The 23,186-nt window shown below is 40.8% G+C and overlaps 3 protein-coding genes across 3 annotated transcripts; 2 read left to right on the top strand and 1 right to left on the bottom strand.

The window, feature by feature from the left end:
- The first annotated feature begins 2,437 nt into the window (after window positions 1–2,437).
- Window positions 2,438–5,332, top strand: LOC6620532 (tetratricopeptide repeat protein 27). Its single transcript, XM_002044698.2, has 4 exons — window positions 2,438–2,739; window positions 2,799–3,169; window positions 3,224–3,726; window positions 3,788–5,332. Exons 1-4 carry the CDS (start codon window positions 2,676–2,678, stop codon window positions 5,244–5,246), a joined length of 2,397 nt encoding a protein of 798 aa, XP_002044734.1. The 5' UTR covers window positions 2,438–2,675; the 3' UTR covers window positions 5,247–5,332.
- LOC6620534 (WD repeat-containing protein 92) lies at window positions 5,331–6,876 on the bottom strand. Its single transcript, XM_002044697.2, has 2 exons — window positions 6,486–6,876; window positions 5,331–6,429 (listed from the first exon to the last, which is right to left on the bottom strand). The coding sequence occupies exons 1-2, from the start codon at window positions 6,758–6,760 to the stop codon at window positions 5,577–5,579; spliced, it is 1,128 nt and encodes a 375-aa protein (XP_002044733.1). The 5' UTR covers window positions 6,761–6,876; the 3' UTR covers window positions 5,331–5,576.
- A 321-nt stretch (window positions 6,877–7,197) lies between these two features.
- Window positions 7,198–21,704, top strand: LOC6606150 (solute carrier family 26 member 10). The gene is made up of 6 exons (XM_032717883.1): window positions 7,198–7,760; window positions 18,471–18,859; window positions 18,924–19,629; window positions 19,686–20,429; window positions 20,496–20,644; window positions 20,715–21,704. The coding sequence occupies exons 2-6, from the start codon at window positions 18,834–18,836 to the stop codon at window positions 21,316–21,318; spliced, it is 2,229 nt and encodes a 742-aa protein (XP_032573774.1). The 5' UTR covers window positions 7,198–7,760; window positions 18,471–18,833; the 3' UTR covers window positions 21,319–21,704.
- The last annotated feature ends 1,482 nt before the right edge of the window (window positions 21,705–23,186 follow it).

Below are 23,186 nucleotides of genomic sequence, written 5' to 3'. Positions count from 1 at the left end.
AGAACTTCAATTTATTTATGCGGACCAGTTAAACAAATAAAAAACTAAAGGATTATTTATTTCTAGACGGGTTGCAAATGTTCTTTTGTTTTGAACAGAAACTTTGTTTAAAGAATTATTAAAAATCCTAAATGAAATGGATTCCTAAATGCAAATATGAATACATTTATAATTTATATAAATTTATAATATACACATAATAGAGTTATTCTAGATTTTATAAAATTTCTAAATAAATTAATTGTGAAATCTTATACTTTTGTTCATTTTTAAGGCGATACGAGCTGTCCAATCAGCTCAGTTTAAAAAAAAAATGTATGTATCCATAATGATAAAGTACTTAATGTATATTTATTATTCTTCATAATTTTGTTAAAAAAAACAAGATTATTTTATTTGTGTCTGCTTTTTAGTAACCCAATGATACATTAGATTTCATTCACTATTGTTATGATTTAGACTTTAGCCATTTGCGTATCTGCAGTGAATGTTTGCATCTGTATTTTTTGTACGTGTGTGGGGGCATTTGTATCTGCATTATTCATGACTGACGTGCAACTTTCAGCCTAGCAACTCGACATGGAGATAAAAACAAAAAAATAAAACCGAACCGTTTTGGGTCATGATGACGTCCACTTGGAAGCCGCGTGCCGGCTTCCATTCTCCGGTTTCGATTCGAGTGCATTTGAATGCGATGTGCACTTGGCCATGCAAGGCAGCCGTGCAAGAGAGTGCACTGCAATATAGAGGGAGAGAGCGGAATAATCGCGCCAAATTGGCAAAATCTTTTATGCTGACTACTAAGCCAAGCTCAGCAGAAAACTTTAAACTTAAAGAGATACTACGTGTAAAAAGAGTATCTTTTTTAAAAGAGAAATAAGAGCTTTTTCTCTTTTGTGGTGGAATTCAAATTTTAAATAATTTAAGAGATACATGGAAGGAAGCCGTTAAAAAAGCTTATGTCTTTAAATTTTAAACTTAAATGGTAGACCTATTGAGAGTAAAAAAAAAACAAATTTAAATAATTTAAATAAAATGCTTTGAAAATGTTTATAGGAATATATAAGTCTAGAACTTTCTTAAGTTTAATAATATAAGCGGAATTTCATACATATAGTACGAAATTATAAAATTGATTAGTTGACGCAGGCTAGGAAACATTAAACATATATGTATCTTAATACATTTTGATCTAGTTCTACTTCAATAATACAATGATCCACAATCAATCCATATTACTGCGAGCATTTGAAACTCAAAAATTTATCTTACATTTAAAAAATTAATAACAAAGTGTAATCTACTTTGTAGAACTAATTAAAATTCCATCAAAATAATACAGCCGCATTAAAGACGAATTAGTTGGTAACGGGAAATACCATCCTTATCTAACCACCGGATTTGTTTGGCTATGACAACCTTGAACTCAATCAGATTCCGTTCGACGATAAGTGTTCGCAGATAGACCCACACATTGCAATTAAATGGCACTGATACCCTTTATCGCATCTTGTGCTATTGGGTTTCGCCGGAATATACAAAGTATCTCCCAGATACGATTTCTTTTGTTTCTCCGCCGGCAACTGTACTGCGTTTTTGGGGGGGCTGTTCTCGATGCCAATGCCCCACCCGCACCACCAACCCCTCGGCAACTCAGCGCGTTCTCCGATAGCGACGGCAATCGACGACCTTGACCGTGAAATTTAAATTTAGAAGCCACGGCGGCGGCTAAGACGTAAAAAATAAAATACCACCAAGCTTTTCGAAGCTATCTTCGCCAGTGTATTAGTCATTGTGTGTTCTGGCAATTGCAGAAAAAGCTGCGCTCTATCAACGGTAATTCCCCTGCACTCCCCCAATAATAACAAAGATTCTTCTAAAATAAATTTGGCCATTTCACGAGTTTGCTTCATGTGACTTATGTAAATATTCAGTTGGGCGGGCAGCTATTTTGAAAAGAAATTTAATGAAACATGAACTTGCGTACTGGCGCCGTCTCGACTTGGTCAATGATGTAAATCCGTATAATTACGTGAAATTGTGTGCAGCACTAATCGGCGTAGGGCTAAAAATAATGTCTGTTCTTTTAATTAGCTGATTGGTGGATGCGTTTGAAATTACCGCCAATATAAAGTGTTGGTTAGCTTTGTACAGGTCATTTGGTATTTTTAATACTGAATTTTAATACTCTTGAAGAGTTCAAACTTCACTTGTTGAAATCGAAAAAGATTTATTGCTAGTTTTTAGATTCTGCGTAATAGACATAAAATAAATGCTACTATTCGACATAATATAATCTTTCAAAGATGCAATAGACTTTTACGAATGATAGTAAAGGATTGGTTGTTAATAGAAACGATGTACTTCCCTTTAAATTTGCCGCCTTCAGTAACGATATTTCGGATCAGCTGATTATTTGCGGAATATTCGGGAACTCCCATCACTAATAAACAATCTGCACGGTTTGAAAACATTCTAGAAACACGCTTTTAATGACTGTTAAGCAGTTAAATTAAGGTTGAATTCATTCAAGAAAAACAGTTAAAGTACCAACCAAGTATAGTTTCTCTTATAAAGTAGGAACTTTGCCTAAAATCAAGCCGGTATTCTTAAACACATGAAGCACGTGGATTGTTTATCCAAGAAATACAACAATTTCATCAAGAGCTTTTATAATGGTTGCCGATATATTCAGTGAATATTATATATGCAATTTCAATGATAAGGTGGCAGTTGAAGGTAGAGTAGAACGATCACAATAGCTTGCGTGTAATATCTAATACAAAAACTACCTATAGATCTGCCAGCGGATGAGACACTGCGTCAATTGTGGACCCGCCAGAAACTGTGGACAATAGATGATCTCCGGGAGATCCTTCAACGCTGGCAGGAGCAAGGCAAGCCAGATTCGAAAGATGATCCCACTTCACAACTCAAGGATTTCCTGCTGCTGATCTTCGCTTTTGTTCAAAACAATTTCACTGGGCCCTTTGACAAACTGGAAGAGTACCAACAAATTTATAGTGAACTAGAGCTGGAAAACCTCGACGCACTCGAGAAACTGAAGGCCAGTGGCGAGGAACTAAATCCAAATGTTAAATCTGTAGAACTACTACTGATTGCCAGGGAAATCCTTGAGGGACTTCTAAAATGCCATCCAGAATCAAAGGTTTTTTGGCTTTAGTGAAATGCAATTCTGTTTACTAATAAGCAATATACCTAGGTCCTGATTTGGTGGCGATTGCGTCTGATCTGCCTACATCAGCATGTCCTGGATGATTTGGCGGCCTCCCTGTATGAGCAGTTTAAATCAGCAGCTGGACATCTTCAGGCGCATTTCAATCAGTTTGAGAGCAGGGAACTGCAATCCCTGCTGCTACTGGAGTTGGCCAATGGCTACCTGCAGTTTCATCGCTCTGAAATTGCCTCCCAAATACTGGATGAACTGTGCAAGCATCTCCAGGTGGAGCTTAAAGTTGAGGGTTTACTAGGAGTACGCACCAAATTCCAGCAGAAGGCCCTGCCACAGCTCTGCCTTAAGGTTGAGCATCTAAGCGAGCAGCAGTCTCTGCCTCCAGCCGTCCAGACAAATGAGACGACCAAGTTGCCCAAACTGCTTCTTTTGGAGGATGACACGCGACTGGAGCGGATACGCTTTGTGGAGCTGAAGGACAACGAAGTGATGACACTTCCCAGTGTGCTCCAAACTCTGGTGCTGGCCAAAGTGTAAGAATGGCCAATAGTCCATATTATATTTCTGATATACTAATTTCTTTCCTTTACACAGAAAGCAATTGAAACGCTCAACGCCTAAGGATCGCCTGGCGGATGAGCAACTGGAGCCGTATACACAAACCTTGCTCTACCAGGAACATGGACCATTCCAAGTCCGGCAGTCAGCCCTTCTTCTAAACTGCCTTCAGGAGTCGAATCAAAGAAGGACAGTCGAACGCAGCTGGAAACAATGCGAGGAGTGTGTCAAGCTGCTTGACACCTCCGAGGAGGAGTTATCGCTGCGATCCCGACTCTCCTACGGTTTCGCCGCCCACTTGAGTCCCAAGTGGCAGGTGCAGCTGCAGCTTGTGGACTTGCTGCGATCCTTGGGTATGACCAAAACAGCTCTGGACATCTGTCTTCGCATACACGCCTGGCAGCAGGTGATCGAGTGCTACACGAGCCTGGAACTTCGTCACAAGGCAGCGGAGATCATCAGGCAGGAGTTGGAAAAGAAGCCAACGGCATTGCTGTACTGCCTCCTTGGCGATGCGATCGATGATCCTTCGTTCTACGAGCAGGCTTGGTTGTATTCCAAAAAGACAAGTGGAAAAGCTCAAGCCTATTGGGGCAACCACTTCTACAGGAGTGCGGATTATGCCCAGGCAATGGATCACTTCGAAATTTCTCTGGAGATCAACAACTTGCAGGAAGCGATTCTTTTGCGCTGTGGCTACTGCGCAATCCAACTGGAACGCTGGGAGCCGGCCGTTAAATATTATTTGGCTTACACCCACCTGGAACCCAATGGCTTCGAGTCCTGGAACAATCTAGCCAAGGCCTTGATTAAATTGGGTGACAAACAGCGGGCACATCGTGTTCTTGGTGAGGCCTTGAAGTGCAACTACAGCAACTGGAAGGTTTGGGAGAACTACATGCTGGTGTCCGTGGATACTTCCCACTGGGACGACGCCATGCGGGCTTACCAGCGCATGGCGGAGCTAAAGCAACACTATCTCGATCAGGAAGTGCTCACACGTATTGTTTACGGAGTTTCCAAGGAGGATCCCGCCGGCTCAAGTGCTTTGATCAAGAGACTTATAATGCTGCTGGGACAGCAGAGCATTCAACATGGTAACGAGCCTCTTGTTTGGGAACTGGCCGCCTTGGTGGCCCAAACGCCACTGAAAAAGGCCGAGAAACTGGTGAAATCGTATCGTGCGTACACACCGAAGCATTTGGGCTGGGAAACCAAGTCGGAGCACGCTTTAAAAGCACTGGATCTTTGCTTAGAGGTCTGCGATCTCTCAGTGGCAGCCATCACAGAGCACATTCAAGACGAAAGTGAGGTAATGATTACTTCTCAACTAAATTCTGCCCGACTGGCGGGCACATCTTGTCTGAATGCTTTGAAGAGGGCCATAAATGTGGATGTGCCGGCAGAACAGACTGCAAAGGTGGAACAGCTGGAAAAGCGCATCGAAGACCTGACAAAAATTGTTCAGGAACGAATGAATGCGTCTCGATCTTAGTTATAAACTTAAAAGGGCCTATTTGTATAAGGTTTTATACTATTTTGTAATTGCATAACAAATAAAAAGATTCATTTTGTATTGTACATGAAATAGTTTATTGCTGATATATTTGTAAGCTAGTTTTGGTTTTTATTATAATTCAGGTCGAGCAGATTATCCGGTGTTTTTGATTTTAATAGGTATTCCGCATTAAGGATTTATTTTTATTATCTCGCAATAGGTGTAATGAAAATCTATTCATAAAAATATAAATCTAAGCATTTACCCATGATCCAATATCACAAGTATGAGGCATTTGTTTAATAAGTTTTCTTTGATGTCCTCCATCTAAAAAGTGTTTAACTTGGTGGTAATTAAAACGCGCACGCTTTGATCGAATGCTCCACAGACGGCTAGGCCCAGTTTGTCCGGATGCCAGTCAAAGCAGTGAACCGGCTGAGAGCTCAAAGTGGCTGCACTAACCATGCTAAGGGCTCCAGCCACTCCCAACTTGTTCCCATCAGAGTCGTCAATGACCCTCCTGTCGGGATACTCGTACTGCCAAAGGCGAATGGAGCCAGTTCCGCCGCCCGTGAGAAAGAGATCCCGATTCTGGGGCAGATGACGAACCACCCAAACGGTGGCTTTGGGTCCGCTAATCACGCCGTTTGTTCCTACGCTGCGTCCGGCGTTGCGTTCCTCAACGTAACTAAATCCCTTGGTCGGATGTTGGGTTCTCATATCGAAGACAAGGAGACCGCCTTCCAAAGTGGTTACCGCTAGCTTGTTCATGGGAATGTCCCGGCGATCGAACTCCAGGCCACAGATACCATTCTTCATGGTGACCTCCCAGCGTACGGAAAGGGTGCGCAAATCGAATATCTTTAGATCTCCATTATCATAGCCGGCGGCAACGATGCGCTCCTGTGCGTTGTAGGTATTTCCAAAGGCCACGGCCCAGCAGTCCCGGCGGCCACTGCTGTTATTAACGCCATCGCCCATTTGTGGCGGAGGCGACATGTCCACCACAGGAGCCTGCCCCTGGCGGATATCCCAGACTTTAACGGCGCCGTCCCGACTTCCAGTAACGATTTCCGGAGCACCACAGTCGATTTGAGTTCCTCCAATCGCGTCGATGGTGTTGATGATGCCGTTGTGGGCTTTTACATTGTAAACCGGAAGGTCCGGCTGCTCCATATCGCTGCAAAGAACACATGTCAGAAAGGCTTCAAATGACTTAAGCGGGATTATGCCTACAGAACTTGCAGCCTGCCCTCGAAGTCTCCGATGGCCATGTGGCGGTTCCTGAGGGAAGCTGCTCCAAAGGTGCCGCACTTGAAGGCCACCTTCTTCTCCACGGACTTCACTTTCACCAGCTTATCCTGGTTCAGTTCGTAGATGTCCATGATTCCGTGCCCGTTGGCCTTGGAGCCCAGAATCACGAACTTGGCCGAAAGGGGCACCCATTTCGTATCGTACACCGTGTAGTTGAGTGACTCGTGGAGGTGCTCGATCAACTGGGGCTTGTCCATTCCGACGATCTATTTTTCTTTCTCAACTTTATGCTAATATTCCAAAAACGGCCGGTGAAAAGCTAAGGATTTATCAAAAACAACTTGTTTTGTTGTCATGGCTACCTCTTCCTCTTTTTCAGTGTAGCCGTACACGCGTAAATATACCAATCAGCTGATGGAAATATACCAAATCGAATTTTGAAATAGATAAGTTATAACATCTCCACTTAAATGAAATATTAAAAAAAAAATAACTTTTAACGCTTGTAAAAAGTATATGCCATTCTTATAGTTCATATTTTGTATTCATATAAATAAAACATATGCTATTTACCAGATAATGTGTGTGTACGATAGTTATACCGATAGATTAAGAGACATCGGGAACAGCTGTTAATGGTAAGCTTAAAAAGCTTTCGCCACAATGTGAGTTGAAATACTTTTTTCTTCAGTTTTACTGGGTCAGTCGGACGCTGTTTTGCTTCCGTCGCGGATTTTCCACACATTTAGTTTTTGGCGCGAGCATCTTTTTTTGGCGTTCGACCCCCCAATAGCAACAACAACAACTGCAGCAACAACTTCATATATAAAGACAAAGAAATACTTTTACGTGTGTCGCAAGCGACGCTTTTCGGCATTTAAAACAGAAAGAGATACTAAACCTGCGGGGTTAAATAAGCGAAAATAAATATTATTGAAATAACAAAGCAGAGCTTACAGTGTTGGCTATTAATTTGCGGCCCTTTTAGCCGGTTTTATATAAGTGATAATCGTTTTGGCAGAACAAAAAGTCGCTAAACAGTGCTCAAAGTTCAGCATATTTGCGATGCATGCGCCAGAAAAGTGTTAATCAATTTTTTATTGGCAACAAGTGATACAACAATAACAAAGGCGCTATCAAAAGTTGAAGGTGCCAACAAATCGAAAACGGCAGTACAGACGACTACAAGAACAACAACAACAGCAACAGCTGTACCCGAATCGAGTGCCAACTAAAAATTAATGTAGTTTCCCAAAGGTAAAGGCCACAAAGATTCTTCCATTCTCGACATGTTTTCACATTCATTTGTATTGCCCAACATTTTCTCACTTCCGCCGTTGCCTTTCGATTTCTCGTCAATTTGGGGACAATCACGTTAATTGCGTATTTTTCAGCTTTTTCATTGGCTTTATTGTTTCTGTGAGCCCTCTCTGTTGTTTTCGGTGCACTTGCACTTGACACACACACATAGTGTATATATAATATTTAGTATATAAGCGTTATAGTACATCATGTATATACTATGTTTATGTCATTCTTCCGTTTTGGCGACTTTTTGCCAACCTGTCGCGTCGCCCGTTCGGAATACCCTACACTTATTGGGATTTGTTGATAAGCCCACCGCGCTGGGGAGAACAAATAGTGAATGGAAACAAATTGGTTTTTTGGTCTGAAAAAAAAATGTAAATATTATGCAACACACGAAGTGCACAATTGTAAAGGCAATTATTTCTCAAAAATTCCCCTTAACAAATGTCTTGGTCTTTTTGTAAAAATTATGGGTTACGAATACAGAACCAGATTTAAATCAGTTATATACTTTCTATAATCTATAATTATATTTTCTTTCTGGCAAATATAAAAATATAGCCTTTTACTTTCCCACAATGAAGCGAATAAAACTTGTGAATTACTTATCAATCAATCGGTAATTTACACAGATTATTTTTAAACATTATCACCTATACGTGAGCTGTAAAGATTGCCAATAGTCGGTTGCCTTGAGCTCAAGATTAAAACCACCTGTTTTGGATTTAGGATTGAAGTTTTCGCAGCTAATAGCACACAATATTTGCAATAAGAATCTATAGTAATAAATAGGGAAACTGAGGGATTAATGATAGCACTCATATTGTGCCGGGAAATATCACATATCGCGTGGCTATATATAACTTGCATTTGAGGAAGTATACGCGCACACAGAAGCTTATATCTGAATGAAATATATAAGAATAATATTATTTTCACAACTAATGTGTTTTAAAAATATCTGTATTTTTAATAAATTCATTCTGGAAATAAATATTACAGTACCGAGTTATCTCATCATTTTTGATCAATCAACGATGTTTCAATTGATTTCATTTGCTTTGTTTCCACTGCGTTGTCCGAAGTTCGTGCGTGCGCACAATAGGGAAAATTGAAAATGTTGCAGCCCCAATTCTTCCCCTACTACCCCCTCCCTTCGTCACACAGAAATAAATAAATGCCGCACAATCGAAATCTAAACAAAGACATATAAAAAATCTGCCAACTGCCGCACCAGCACTTCTACAGAAGCTAAACAAGGGAAACTCAAAGTCCAAACGATGAACATGAATGCAATTCATATACAACGGAAGCTAAACATAATCAAGGAAAATGTGTAGCACTCATTGTTTTTGCAGTTCTGTGGTCAAATCGATGATGAAACTGGAACTGTACTCCGCCAGCAAGGGTTAATCTGGCGATAAGGGCGCGGCACTTGCATAAATGCCCTATATAGTTTAATATCCAACCCCAAAGGCAACCAGTTTATAGCGTATTGAGCTCTGACTTTACTGGTATATAACACATCGAATTACTGCTGATTTATTTTTTTATATATTATATATATTTAAACAAGAATCTTAAATATGCAGTTCAACTTTCGCAAGTCAATTGCTTTACTCATAAGTAAGGCGTCAAATTGAATATTTAAATATTTTAAAAAATTCTTAAATTCAAAGAGTTCTCATAACTAAAACAAATCGTTAGCCATTTACATAAGGAGTTTAATATGTTTTTTATATGTTGCATGTTATTTTATCTGTGACCTTAAATTCCAAAGAGTTATCAAAATGTATACAAAAGGGGTCACTAAATGTCAAATTGTTTTATGATGAACATGATAAAATAACAGCGCATGTCTACGCTTTCTATCAATTTATTTTGGGCTTAATGAAAGTGACTCACTTTTTACTTGTGAAATATTTTGTTGGACAAACATGATTTTTTTGGCTGAATGAATCAGGCAAATCACTTGCTATATACATATGTACATGGGTAAATATTGCCACGATTATTTAGTACGCTACCATCTTTCTATAAATAAAGACTGAGTTCATAAACCAGTGCTTACCTTTTATATTATTTCTATAAAAAATAAAGGTAATACAAAAGCTCGCGTGCTCCGTAAATTTTCTCCAAATCCCAGGCAAATATTTTGCCAAGAAATGCCCGTTTATGTACTTCAACGTCAGTTTTATCACATTAAGTAGACAGCATCAGCTGAATGTGGAAAACGGAGACCCCGAATCTGATCCGAATCTTAGTATTTGCCTCAGTTTTCTTCATTACCCAGAACAAAGAAGTCGGTGCAAGTGCGGCAGCTAAAGTCACGACGGATCAATCAACATGATTGAAGTACGTATCTCCGATCCACCGATTTTATTACCCTAAGTTCGTTTCAAAATTGTCTGCGTTATCTGTGACATTCGCTTTGCCCACTTACGCAATCAATATTTTGATATCAAACGCACTGCACATATGGTGCCTACAAAAGTGGGATCGCTAAAGCAAACTCTAACTATTTCATGGCCATTAGTAACTGATAAGACGCGGGTCAATATATCGACAAGCACCTGTGTGCTGGAATCCCCTTAAATTTATATAGCAAAACATAACGAGTTAAGCACTTTCAGTTGCAGTAGTATGAGTATTTTCAATTAATTTTGAACTCGACCTTTCGTAACTTGGAAACGAAAAGCCTTAAAGCCAACACCGAGGTCTTACTTAAAAAATGTGAAATGCCTAAATCCAGTTTTAACAACTGTCATTTCTTCAAAACAGACTTAAAACTAAAACGGTTGACAAATTAAGCTGGAATATACCGTCTGTATATAACCTTATACGTATGTACATCCTAATATTGCGCACCGCAACATATTCAATTGTTTTCCGATTAAAAGTTAATATTTAGGAACTTTTTATTAATGAACAAACATGTTTTAGTCGGCTGAATAGGGGTTTTTGTGACTGTGCCGAGGTTAAAACATTGATTACCGAGGCTGATGGAAGTGCTCGTGTTGCTGATAAGCCGAGTGGACACTTTCGATAAGAATTCAGCAGCGATTTTGCCCAGGCGCTTGTATTTACTACACTATTTCAGTTATATATGTGTCGTGGCGAAAATAATGAGTATGCGTGTAGTCGCTGTTTACTTCTTCTCCAAGTTCCCTTTGCTATTATGCGTGTTCCTATTTATGAACACGTGGCGAAAATAATGAATGCGTTTAGTCGCCGTTTACTTCTTCTCCATGTTCCCTTTGCTATTATGCGTGTTCCTATTTATTGTCAATGTGTGAGGATGAATAGATGAATTATCTAGGACTTTGCAAAAACGAGAGCGATAGAGCTGTTGCTGAACGTGGCCACTTGCGCTGCTTGGTTAGAAAGGGAAAACTATATAATGAAAAGGAAATGCCAAAAATTGAGAAGAGACAAAGCAGGCTGCACGAAACGGGAGTGAGGTCATTAATCGTGGAGAAGCCAAAGCAGACGCAAGTGGACTCGTTGACTGCGCACAGCTGCATAAAAATTATATTGTGAAAAGAGTTATGAGCAACGCTGATATGGACGGACGGACGGACGGCGAGGACCCTGATATTCTTAACCCGACATCAGAAGTGGGATCTGTGCCACACCCTGCATTTTCTGAGGATCAGTGGCGTGCAGTAGTGGAAATGCAAAATCGGAATTTTGCTGAACTTGTAAAAATCATGCAAGTGACGCCGGCACGTGAGCAGCAACCTAGTTATGATGTTAAGCTACCCAAATTTAACCCTGATGCTGCATGCGTAGAGGCAGCAAAGTGGTGTTCAACAACCGATATAATTCTAACTGAGCACCCCCTTAAAGGAAGTAAATTGATCATCGCACTAAGTAACTGCATGGAAGGAACTGCATCTCAGTGGCTAACACAAATCTCGTACCAGGGTATGACTTGGCAAGAGTTCCAGGAATTATTTCTGCAGCGCTTTGAAACCGAAGAGACGCCGGCCGCTACGTTTTTAAATTTACTCAACAGCCGCCCGACTGCCGATGAATGTTACGCGGTGTATGCGAGTCGGCTGGTGACGACGCTGACTACAAAGTGGCGGAATATGGAAATAGAAGAAATTGCCGTTACAACTGTTCTTGCGCATATGGCAAACATTGACAGTCGTTTGCAGCGCGTCCTCTTCACATCCAATGTGCGTACCAGAAGTAAGCTACAGGCGGAGTTAAAAGCGTTTACGTTCGACAAGAAGCGACATGCTCGAGATGACAACCTTGGACCTGACCAGAAGAACCGTAAGGCATCGCCAGTTGTATGCCACTTCTGTTCAAAGCCGGGACATCGAATTGCTGAATGCCGAAGTAAAATGCGACAAGATAGACAGGCGAAACCGCAGCGTGAAAAATCAAATGTTACGTGCTATCGGTGCGGCCAACCGGGACATTTCTCCAACCAGTGCCCGAAAAACGGAAGTGCAGCCAAACAAGATGTGACTCAACAGAAGACTGTTAACCAATGTTGTGTGATTGAGCCAAAGGGAAGCTTGCATCAACGAGGTGAGATCTATCCAATTTGTTTCGATTCCGGTGCAGAGTGCTCCCTTATTAAAGACGACATTAGCAATAAGTTATCTGGTAAACGTATAAACAATACTGTAATGATAAAAGGCATTGGTGGTGGCAGTGTGTGCAGTACATTGCAAATCTTGAGTGAAGTCACTATAAACGAAAATATTATGGAAATATTATTTCATGTAGTCCCGAACGAGCAAATGAGGAATGATATTCTGATAGGGCGAGAAATACTTAAACAAGGCTTTTATGTAATTTTGACATCCGATAATTTTAAAGTTGTAAAATCAAAAACTGTTAATAATTGTTCCGTTACTGAGCGATCGTTTACTTTGTCCGATATTGACACCGAATTAGTCGACAATGAGAAAGCTCAATTAATTGAGTTACTTGAAAAGCACTCGACTTCATTTACCAACGGGATACCTCATACTCGAGTAAATACAGGCGAAATGAAAATCCGTTTGATTGATCCAACTAAAACTGTTCAGCGCCGACCTTATAGACTTAGCCCCGAAGAGAGAGAAGTAGTGCGAATGCAGGTGAGCGAATTGATAAGATGTAATATTGTTCGCCCAAGTTGCTCTCCCTTTGCTAGCCCCATGTTGCTCGTCAAAAAGAAGAACGGAACCGACCGTCTATGTGTTGATTTTAGAGAGCTAAACTCGAACACGATTTCGGATAAATACCCCTTGCCGCTTATCAGCGATCAAATTGCTAGACTTCGCGGAGCAAATTATTTCACATGCCTGGATATGGCAAGTGGTTTCCACCAAATCCCGATTCACCCTGAATCCGTGGAATATACTGCATTTGTGACCCCAGACGGCCAATTTGAATTTCTTACAATGCCTTTTGGCCTCAAAAATGCGCCATCTGTTTTCCAGCGCGCAGTCATAAATGCACTTGGTGACCTTGCTAACTCTTTTGTAATCGTTTACATGGACGACATAATGGTAGTATCGCCAACCAAGGAATTGGCTTTGGAAAGGTTAAAAACTGTTTTGAATGTTCTTACAAAGGCTGGTTTTACCTTTAACCTTTCTAAATGCAGTTTTCTCAAAACAACGGTTCAGTATTTGGGCTATGAAGTGCGAGCTGGAGAAATTCGTCCGAATGTGCGAAAGATAGCTTCATTAAGCTCCTTGCCTCCTCCTCAAACTGTCTCCGGCGTTAGACAATTCATTGGCTTGGCCTCTTACTTTCGCAAATTCGTGCCTGGATTCTCCCAACTTATGAAACCATTGTATTCACTTTCCTCTGGTAGCGGCAAGATTACATGGAGCGCTGAGCTGGAAGAGATCAGACTTAAAGTTGTGACGATCCTCACAAATGAACCTGTTCTGGTAATCTTCGACCCGCAATATCCTATTGAGTTGCACACTGATGCAAGTGCCTGTGGATATGGAGCGATACTTTTGCACCGTATAGAAAGTAAGCCCCATGTAATCGAATACTTCAGCAAAACAACTACCTCTGTTGAATCTAGATATCACTCCTACGAGCTGGAAACCTTGGCAGTGGTAAAAGCCGTTAAACATTTTCGCCATTACCTAATTGGCCGTGAGTTCGTTGTCTATACAGACTGCAATTCATTAAAAGCTTCTCGCACAAAAATAGATTTAACACCCAGAGTTCACCGCTGGTGGGCCTACTTACAATCGTTTAATTTCGAAATTCAATATAGAGAGGGAAGGCGTATGGCTCATGTGGATTTCCTATCAAGAAATCCTTTATCACCCGAACACATTTTGTCAATAAACAAGATTCCCGAAAAACGAGTAAATCTGTCTGAAATTTCAAGTACTTGGCTTCTTGCTGAGCAACGGTTAGACCTTGAGATAATAGAAATAGTTAACAAATTGGAGTCAGATGAATTGGCTGAAAATTTGGCCAAAACGTATGATTTGCGAAAAGGTGTATTATATCGCAAGGTCCAAAGACGAGGTAGAACAAGTTATTTACCAGTTGTACCCAGAGCTTTCAAGTGGTCAGTAATTAACCAGGTACACGAGTCGATAATGCATTTAGGGTGGCAAAAGACACTTGATAAAGTGTACCAGTATTATTGGTTCGCTAAAATGAACAAGTATGTTCGAAAATTTGTTTCAAACTGCATAACTTGTAGATCAGTGAAATCATCTTCCGGGAAGGTTCAGGCGGAACTTCATTCCATTCCGAAGACAAGTATACCGTGGCACACCATCCACATAGATATAACGGGTAAATTAAGCGGCAAGAGCGATTTGAAAGAGTATGTCATTGTTCAGATCGATGCCTATACAAAGTTTGTTTATCTGTATCACACCTTAAAGATAGATGCCGAAAGCTGTGTTAATGCTATGAAATCTTCTATATCCTTATTTGGAGTACCAGATCGCATCATCGCCGACCAGGGCAGATGTTTTACTAGCTCTAAGTTTTCCGAGTTTTGCGTATCGCAGAAAGTTGAACTTCACTTGATTGCTACGGGAATGAGCCGTGCAAATGGGCAAGTGGAACGGGTGATGGAAACACTGAAAAATTTGTTGTCAGTGGTAGAATCAAGTCAACGGTCGTGGCAGGACGCACTTGGCGAAGTCCAACTTGCACTGAATTGTACAATTTCTCGTGCCACTGAGGCAAGTCCGTTAGAAATGTTAATTGGTAAACAGGCTCGACCCCTTGGATTAGTTCCCCCATGTGAGACCGAATGTGAAATAGATTTGGCAACTGTTAGAGCTCATGCGACAGAAAATATGAAATCCTTAGCGTCTTACGACAAATCCCGATTTGATAGCAGTAGGGCAGCCGTTGACAAACACCACGTAGGTGACTATGTGCTATTGAGGAATGAAGAAAGACACCAAACTAAGTTAGATCCGAAATTCAGAGGACCGTTTTTGGTAACTGAAGTATTAGAGGGTGACAGGTATACACTAAAGTCGTTGACGAGTAACCGATCGTTCAAGTATTGCCATGAAGATATACGTAAAATGCCGGATGCAGAAATCCCGAATGAGTTAAACGAGAATGTAGAGCAATAGCTGAAATATAGAAACAGTTGAATGAAAAGAAAAGCCCGCCAATGAGTTCTTTTGTGAACGAGAGATATCCGTCTAGGTGAGACGATGAATTGTGAGTTATCCGTCAGGTGAGACGATGAATTGTGAGTTATCCGTCTAGGTGAGACGATGAATTGTGAGTTATCCGTCAGGTGAGACGATGAATTGTGAGTTATCCGTCCAGGAGAGACGATGAGTTTGGATTGAATTAATAATTAAGTGTGTGTGAACTGGCGGAAGATCGATATATAGAAATCGATAAATGATAATGTTAAGATAATTTGTAAGCTGATGTATTACTGATCAATGGAACTGAATATGAAAATAGAATAAGTTATCCCAGCAACCATGAAAAAAAAAGCTGTTTTGTTTCTTCACAGAATTAAGATTTAAGAAATACACCTAATAAAGTCAAACTATGGAAATTAAATGTTATTGAATAGTGATGAAAGTATGTGATCTTGATATCTTGGTATCTCGGTATCAAAAGCTTACACGAGGACGTGTAAATGTCAGAATGGCCGTGTCGTGGCGAAAATAATGAGTATGCGTGTAGTCGCTGTTTACTTCTTCTCCAAGTTCCCTTTGCTATTATGCGTGTTCCTATTTATGAACACGTGGCGAAAATAATGAATGCGTTTAGTCGCCGTTTACTTCTTCTCCATGTTCCCTTTGCTATTATGCGTGTTCCTATTTATTGTCAATGTGTGAGGATGAATAGATGAATTATCTAGGACTTTGCAAAAACGAGAGCGATAGAGCTGTTGCTGAACGTGGCCACTTGCGCTGCTTGGTTAGAAAGGGAAAACTATATAATGAAAAGGAAATGCCAAAAATTGAGAAGAGACAAAGCAGGCTGCACGAAACGGGAGTGAGGTCATTAATCGTGGAGAAGCCAAAGCAGACGCAAGTGGACTCGTTGACTGCGCACAGCTGCATAAAAATTATATTGTGAAAAGAGTTATGAGCAACGCTGATATGGACGGACGGACGGACGGCGAGGACCCTGATATTCTTAACCCGACATATGTATATATCTATATATAAGACATCTTCCTTCCCTTCGGCTCTCTTTTGAGCTAATATCGATGTGGTCATGTGCGTTTGGGCCCATTGCATAAGCCATTTGGATTGGGCCAATTGTGGAATCCCGTTTTTTTTCACGCTGTTTCCACAGTAACCGCAGTAACGGCAGTACAACAATGAACCAGGGGCATCACAATTAAACCGGATTGTAGGTGTTTGTTCTATATATAATAAGCTCGTTTTTATGGGAATAAACGTGTTAGTCATTACTTTCGAAAATCGAGCGAAAAGAGAGAGAAATAAACAATTACCGCCGATTTTGGAAATTCAAGTTGTGGAACATAAACTGATTTTGCTAAATCGAACCGTAACGAAATCCGGTAGATGGCGAATGAGTTGGTTTATTTTTAAGAGTATAATCTGTGTGAGACTCAATTCACATGCCTTAATTTAAAATGCAAATGCAATTGAGGCAGTTGATCTCGGTAGGCCAGTGATCTTTTGATCCACTGATCGATTCCAAATACTTAGCATATAACTGGCGATACTTTTGGTTTTTCAATCAACTTGCAAATCGTTGAACTTGACATTGGCGGCAAGGTTTTCAGCAGATCGCGACTGAAAAACTGGGGAAGTATTATATCTGTGGTGCAAGTGGCGTTGCCGAACACAGCTTTCAAAATATATTTTTTGTCGTATTTGTTGTTATGTCTGGCTGTCACTTTGTAGATCCGGTTTGTGAAGTTGTTTACTTTGGTTTATGGAGTGCCTTTTTGTGGTCACTTAGCAGGAATTGTGTCAGTTGGCAACGGGGCTTTAAAGAGTGGAATTATAAGTAATAGCGGGTGTGCAACACTTCATTTGTAATGACTAATGTCGTTTTGATTCTATTATTAAATGATATTTTATTGTAATGTATTTCATTAACCATTACGACTACATAAACTTTAGATCTTTACATTCAAATTGAGTAAACAGCTTAACAACCTAGTACAATCCAACTTTTTGTAACCGAGTTTGCTTACAGCTTTTCAGTTATTCCACTAAGTCCCCTATTTGCTCTTCATAAACCCTCTATTTTATATATGTTGGTTCTAGCTTAGACCTTGGTCATAAAAGCTATCTACCATGAACCGATTATTATAGGTGATTATGGTTTGAGCGAATGGAACGAATGACAAAACGGGTAAAATGCCCTCTACTGTTATGCCCTTTATCACAGGTGTATGTTACTTTATTGAGCACTTAGCAAGTGGCTTTCGCCAGACTGTAATTGATGATGAACATCTCTAGGAAATACGTCAACGGTGGGCACTTGTCAACGTTGCGTATGCGTAATAATGGCCGATAGCGAAAACTTCTTCAGGGAATTCAACTGATTTTGACTAAATCTTGCGGTCACCCAGAGAACAAATGTTGATCAAATCATTAAACCAATTAGCATTTGGTACGAAATCACGATCCCCGAGTTCGTGGACATTTTTGGATACAATGCCAAAAATGTCCGCGAACTCGGGGATATTGTTATAAATTATCGTACGATGATGATAGATGCCTCAGTCGTGTGTCGAGTTTGTTAAGGTTAGTAGCTTGGGAGCCCGTTGTTCTGCGATCGAAAGTGATGATAATCGGTTGCGGTTGGTCGATGTTATCTAACAGGTGTTGCAAAATACGCGATTCAGTGTTTAATATAATAAGCTACAAGTGGATTGCCGAAAAATTTTCCGTTTCCTATCTCTTTTCTTGAAAGTATCAATGGTGATAAGAAAACAAATTAAGACAAGTACTTAAAAATCTTTAGAAGCTTAAAGAAAGTAATTGCTCTCAGATAAGATGAATTGAAAAATACAAGTTAATTTATTCCACAAACGTACTTCACTAAGTTTCTTTCCTTTTCAAACGGACATTGGACTGCCTAAAAGAAATTGATTTTGTTAAACTACGTATGAAGCACATAATTATAAAGTCTATTAAGCAATATGGAAACGAATTTTCAGCATAACTATCATTCTGTCATTCTTCTTTTCAGAAACCGAAACACCATCTTCAAAACCTGCCCAAAGGAGCTTGGAAGCGATTAAAATACTTACACGATCGCCAGAAAAGACGACGCTACTTACCAATAGACAACAATTTCCAAGATTCACATATCAACAACGAATCTGGTACCCTATTAGTACCCATTGGCTATACCGAAGAGGTTCCATCAAACAAAGCCACTGGAACAATACCCAAGAGACCCAAAGACGCTTATCCGAATCCAAGTTGTCCAGTTTCACGCTTCAGGCAGTTGCAATTCCATTGCGACCTACGCATTCATCCCTTTACAGACACCAATGTGGAACGCGGGAGGAACCCAAAAGACATAGAAGTAGTGGAAGATATAGCCAAAATGCCTAGTGATAAAGAGAGTCCAGAGTGAGTAATATAAAAGTGATATTTTGTTCGCTTTTAAAGATACTTACTTCCTTCCTTCTTGCAGAACCAAGCCACTGAACAATAACAATTCAAATGGAAACGGTGGCAGTGTTATAAGCAAGCCAAAGATCCAGCCAAAATATAGCATTCACCGGGATGTGCTGACCCATGAGGTGGTGATAAAGCAAACAGGATATGCGGCCAGGGACAAGAGCATACCCTCCTCGCTGCGAAACTGCTGGCAGAGCTGGAACTTCTTTGCACTCTTCACCGGCGTGATTCCCATTCTGCAATGGCTACCCCAGTATTCACCCAGGAGAGATCTTCCTGGCGATATAATCGCCGGCTTCACCGTCGCCATCATGAACATACCTCACGGCATGGCTTATGGCATTTTGGCGGGAGTTTCGGCTGGAAATGGTCTCTATATGGCCGTGTTTCCGGTGCTGGCCTACATGTTCCTGGGGACCTCGAAGCATATCTCCATCGGCACCTTTGCGGTGGCCAGCATGATGACGGCAAAGGTGGTGGATACGTATGCCAACGTAGATGACCACCATCATATATTGCCTGTTGATGCCTTCGGTTTGCAATCGAATGGAACAGCGACTGCGTCCCCACTCCTGCCATTAAATTCCTCAGCGGTTGCGGATTCTGTCTCCTCAACCACTATATCACCTTTTCAGCTTTTAAATTCTACTCTAAATGCGGATCCCATTACTAAAATAGAGGTGGCGACCTCTTTGGCACTTACCGTGGGAATTGTAAACGTAAGTTGTCTTTTAAAGAGGTTTGCCTAGAAAATTAATATTTAATTCTTCCTCAGCTCCTAATGGCTTTTCTAAGACTGGGAACCCTGTCATCCCTTTTGAGCGAACCTCTGGTGAATGGATTCACCACTGCTGCAGCGTGTCACGTGGTTACCGCCCAGCTAAAGGATGTGCTGGGCATCTCAGTACCGCGTCACAAAGGTGCATTCAAGATCATATACACCGTTATTGACGTGATCAAGGGAGTGCCACAAACGAATCTTGTGAACTTTGGCTTTTGTATGGCTGTGATTGCGTTCATGATGATCTGCAATGAGATCTTAAAGCCGCGACTGAGTAAAAAGTGTCGCTTTCCCCTGCCAGCGGAGCTGATCATGGTTATCGGAGGCACATTGATCTCCAAATGGTTCAACCTGTATGTCGATTACAACGTGAATCCAGTGGGAAAAATACCCAGTGGCTTACCAGAGCCCGTTCTGCCGCGCTTGGATCTTGTACCAAAGGTGGCCGTAGATTCAATTGCCATTGCCATTGTCACCTACTCCATAATCATGTCCATGGGCCTAACGTTCGCTAAGAAGCACGGATATGAGGTCAGGCCAAATCAGGAGCTGTTCGCGATGGGCATTGGAAACATGGTTGGCGGCTGCTTCTCCTGCATTCCCATGGCGTGCTCTCTGTCAAGATCGGTCATCCAGGATCAGACTGGTGGTGTTTCACAGATAGCTTCATTGGTCTCCGCTTCGCTGGTGGTGGTCACCCTCATGTGGATCGGCCCCTTTTTCAGCAGTTTGCCAAGGGTGAGTCTTATACTTTGCATAATTATTGTTAAACTTTTATTTATTCGTTCATTCCTATTTATTCAGTGCGTTCTGGCTGGCGTGATTATAGTGGCACTGAAGCCGATGTTTATGCAGGCCAAGGAATTGAAAAAGTTCTCCAAGCAGGGCAAGTTGGAAATGTTCACATGGATATCTACCTTCCTCTGCGTCGTTATCATCGATATTGATATTGGGTGTGTTTGATATTTAATTTTGAATTTTCCACTTGAAACCAACAATACTATGTTTATCATTCTTTTGCAGTCTTTTGATTGGCATCTGCATCTCCTTGTTGGCTCTGTATATCAAGGGACTGAAGCCGTACTCCTGCCTTTTGGGCTATATGCCAGAGGCCCCAGGCATCTATATGGATCTCAACCAGCACCGAAACGCCATGCAGGTTCCCGAAGTCCGCATCTTCCGCTACAGTGGATCGCTAAACTTTGCTACCAGCCTGTTCTTCCGGCGTGCTCTGTACGAGGCCGTGGGCCTGGACAAGATTCCTCCAACGAAAGTTAGCAGCAGCAATAGCAATAGTCCCAGCAAGGGCAGCAAATCGAGTTATTCCCCAGTATCGCAGAACGGAGGAAAGGCAATCAATGGCAAGTTAGAAGAGACGTCAGGTGCGTTCAAGGTGCTCGTCCTGGATTTCTCCATGCTCGGACACATAGATGTGGCGGGGTGTCGCACCCTGACGGATCTCAGCAAGGAGCTGAAGGTGCGAGGAGCTCGTTTGTTGTTGGCTAGCCCCGTAGATCGGGTGTACGATACCCTGGTGCATAGTATGGCCCTCAGCGAAGGACCTTTTGAGATCTTCCCCACCCTGCACGATTGTGTGGAATATGCCAATGCCTGTCGAACAGCGTGAGAGGGTAACCCTGCCCCAGACACCCCAGTTAACTGGGTCAGAGAGCCAAACCACGTTTTGTGATATGTCCAAGTGATAGCTTGTGAATCGTAGCATCAAAACCCCTTCCTAGTTGCTAAAGTCTATTTTAAACTGAATAGAAACAATGTCGCCGTCTACAATCAAGCAGAATAGGCTAAGTTTGTTTAAGTGCCTCCAAAATATTGATTTTTGTACTTAAAGCATACACAGCCCACCAGTCAGGCAACCGAAGAACTTCAATCGATCAATGAAGTGCATTGATTTAGTGCAATTTGTAACAAAATGAACAATTCAAACACACACAATTAGTCCGTAAGGTTGATATGTATGGAGATGTATAAACTGTACATAAACATTTAAATGAATTCGTTGTATTTATTTTGGTGTGGATTTTAAGCAAGTCGGATTCGAACTTCTAGTACATTTATGAAGCCTACCTTTAGGGTTTCTCAACAAAGTCACTATCGAATGTATTTTATTTCCGAACAAAGTGCTGCATGTTAGCCAAGTCTGAATACCGGAAATCCTGTACCCCTCATTGGATGTTCTAATTCTATTTAGAACAGAATTTAGAACAGGGACGGTGTTTTGTTACATTTTTCAAACTTTACAGGTGCCGCCACAATATATATATATATGTTTTTTTTGAAATATTATTAATTGGAATTAAACAAGTTTACTGATATTTAAAAACAAATTTAATATGTAGATACTTAATTGTCATGTAGCCATAATTAATATTGAACATAAAGGAAAAGGATTAAAATATAATAAGCGTTTAAAGCTACCACAACCAACTAACTATTAATTTTTTTTCGGATAGAAATTTAACAGAGTAATAACAGTAGGGAAATCTGAAGAGAGTCTCGTGTAAGTATTTGAAAATTGAAATTCTGAAACGAAAACAGTCTCAGAACTTTCGTCGGACCGTTTTCTGGGCAAAATAAATACTATACTTTTAAATGATTCATATATTTATGTACTTAGGATTCATGAGATTGTCATATTGGTCGGAAATGCCTGACCTGATCCGGCAGACACTATATTCAGCATTTGGCTGACACATCGCCACGTACAATCACTGGAGCTGACACCGACCAATTAGCGGGCACATGACTAAACTCAGATGTATATTTTGGCTATTTGTTTGCCGAATATCTGTGTGTTTTCGTGGGAGGAGGTGGAACATGCCCTAAGCGGTGGCCAAAAGGGAATACAATTGTACCAACTGATTAGCCATTTAATGACTTTGGCCCGAGGCCACAGAATGCACTTGGAGTTTGTTTGGACTTGTGTAGCGCTTGTGAAAAACTACATGACTTGAGTTGGTCAAGATCTGGGATTCAGTTGCGTTTTGCGGTTGTCCACCAAAATAAATGCCAGCCCTCAAGTTCGAATTTTGGAAGGTCACTTTGCGTGAAAATGTTGTTTATGGCGATTCATTTTAATTCAGAATTTTCTGTAAAATAGTATAAGGGAATACTCCTCTAAGCTAAAATAAATTTTGTATCATTAACTCTTGATAACCTTTCAACTTTCGGAATGCATTATTCACGAGCACTACACATTCCCATAGATTCATTAATTTATTAATGGAATATGCAAATTATTGAGTGATTGAGATAGCTTTTATACCGAGATCAGTAAGTGGAGTTATAGCAGCTATGATAAGTCATGTGAGAATCAAAAATCTTGAAAATGTTTTTCAATGTTTCACTTTAGTTTGCATCTGGTGATGTATGATGTATGCATGTTGCTGTGTTAACTTGGTTGTATGCGCACTTCGGCTAACATTTTAATTATATCTTCCACTAGCAGTATTTCATTTGCTTGCCTCCCCAATTTTT

This window comes from Drosophila sechellia, chromosome 3L (assembly GCF_004382195.2).
Source record: "Drosophila sechellia strain sech25 chromosome 3L, ASM438219v1, whole genome shotgun sequence".
NCBI lineage: Eukaryota > Metazoa > Arthropoda > Insecta > Diptera > Drosophilidae > Drosophila > Drosophila sechellia.
Note: the sequence above shows the minus strand (reverse complement) of the source record. Positions and strands in the feature narration are given on the sequence as shown.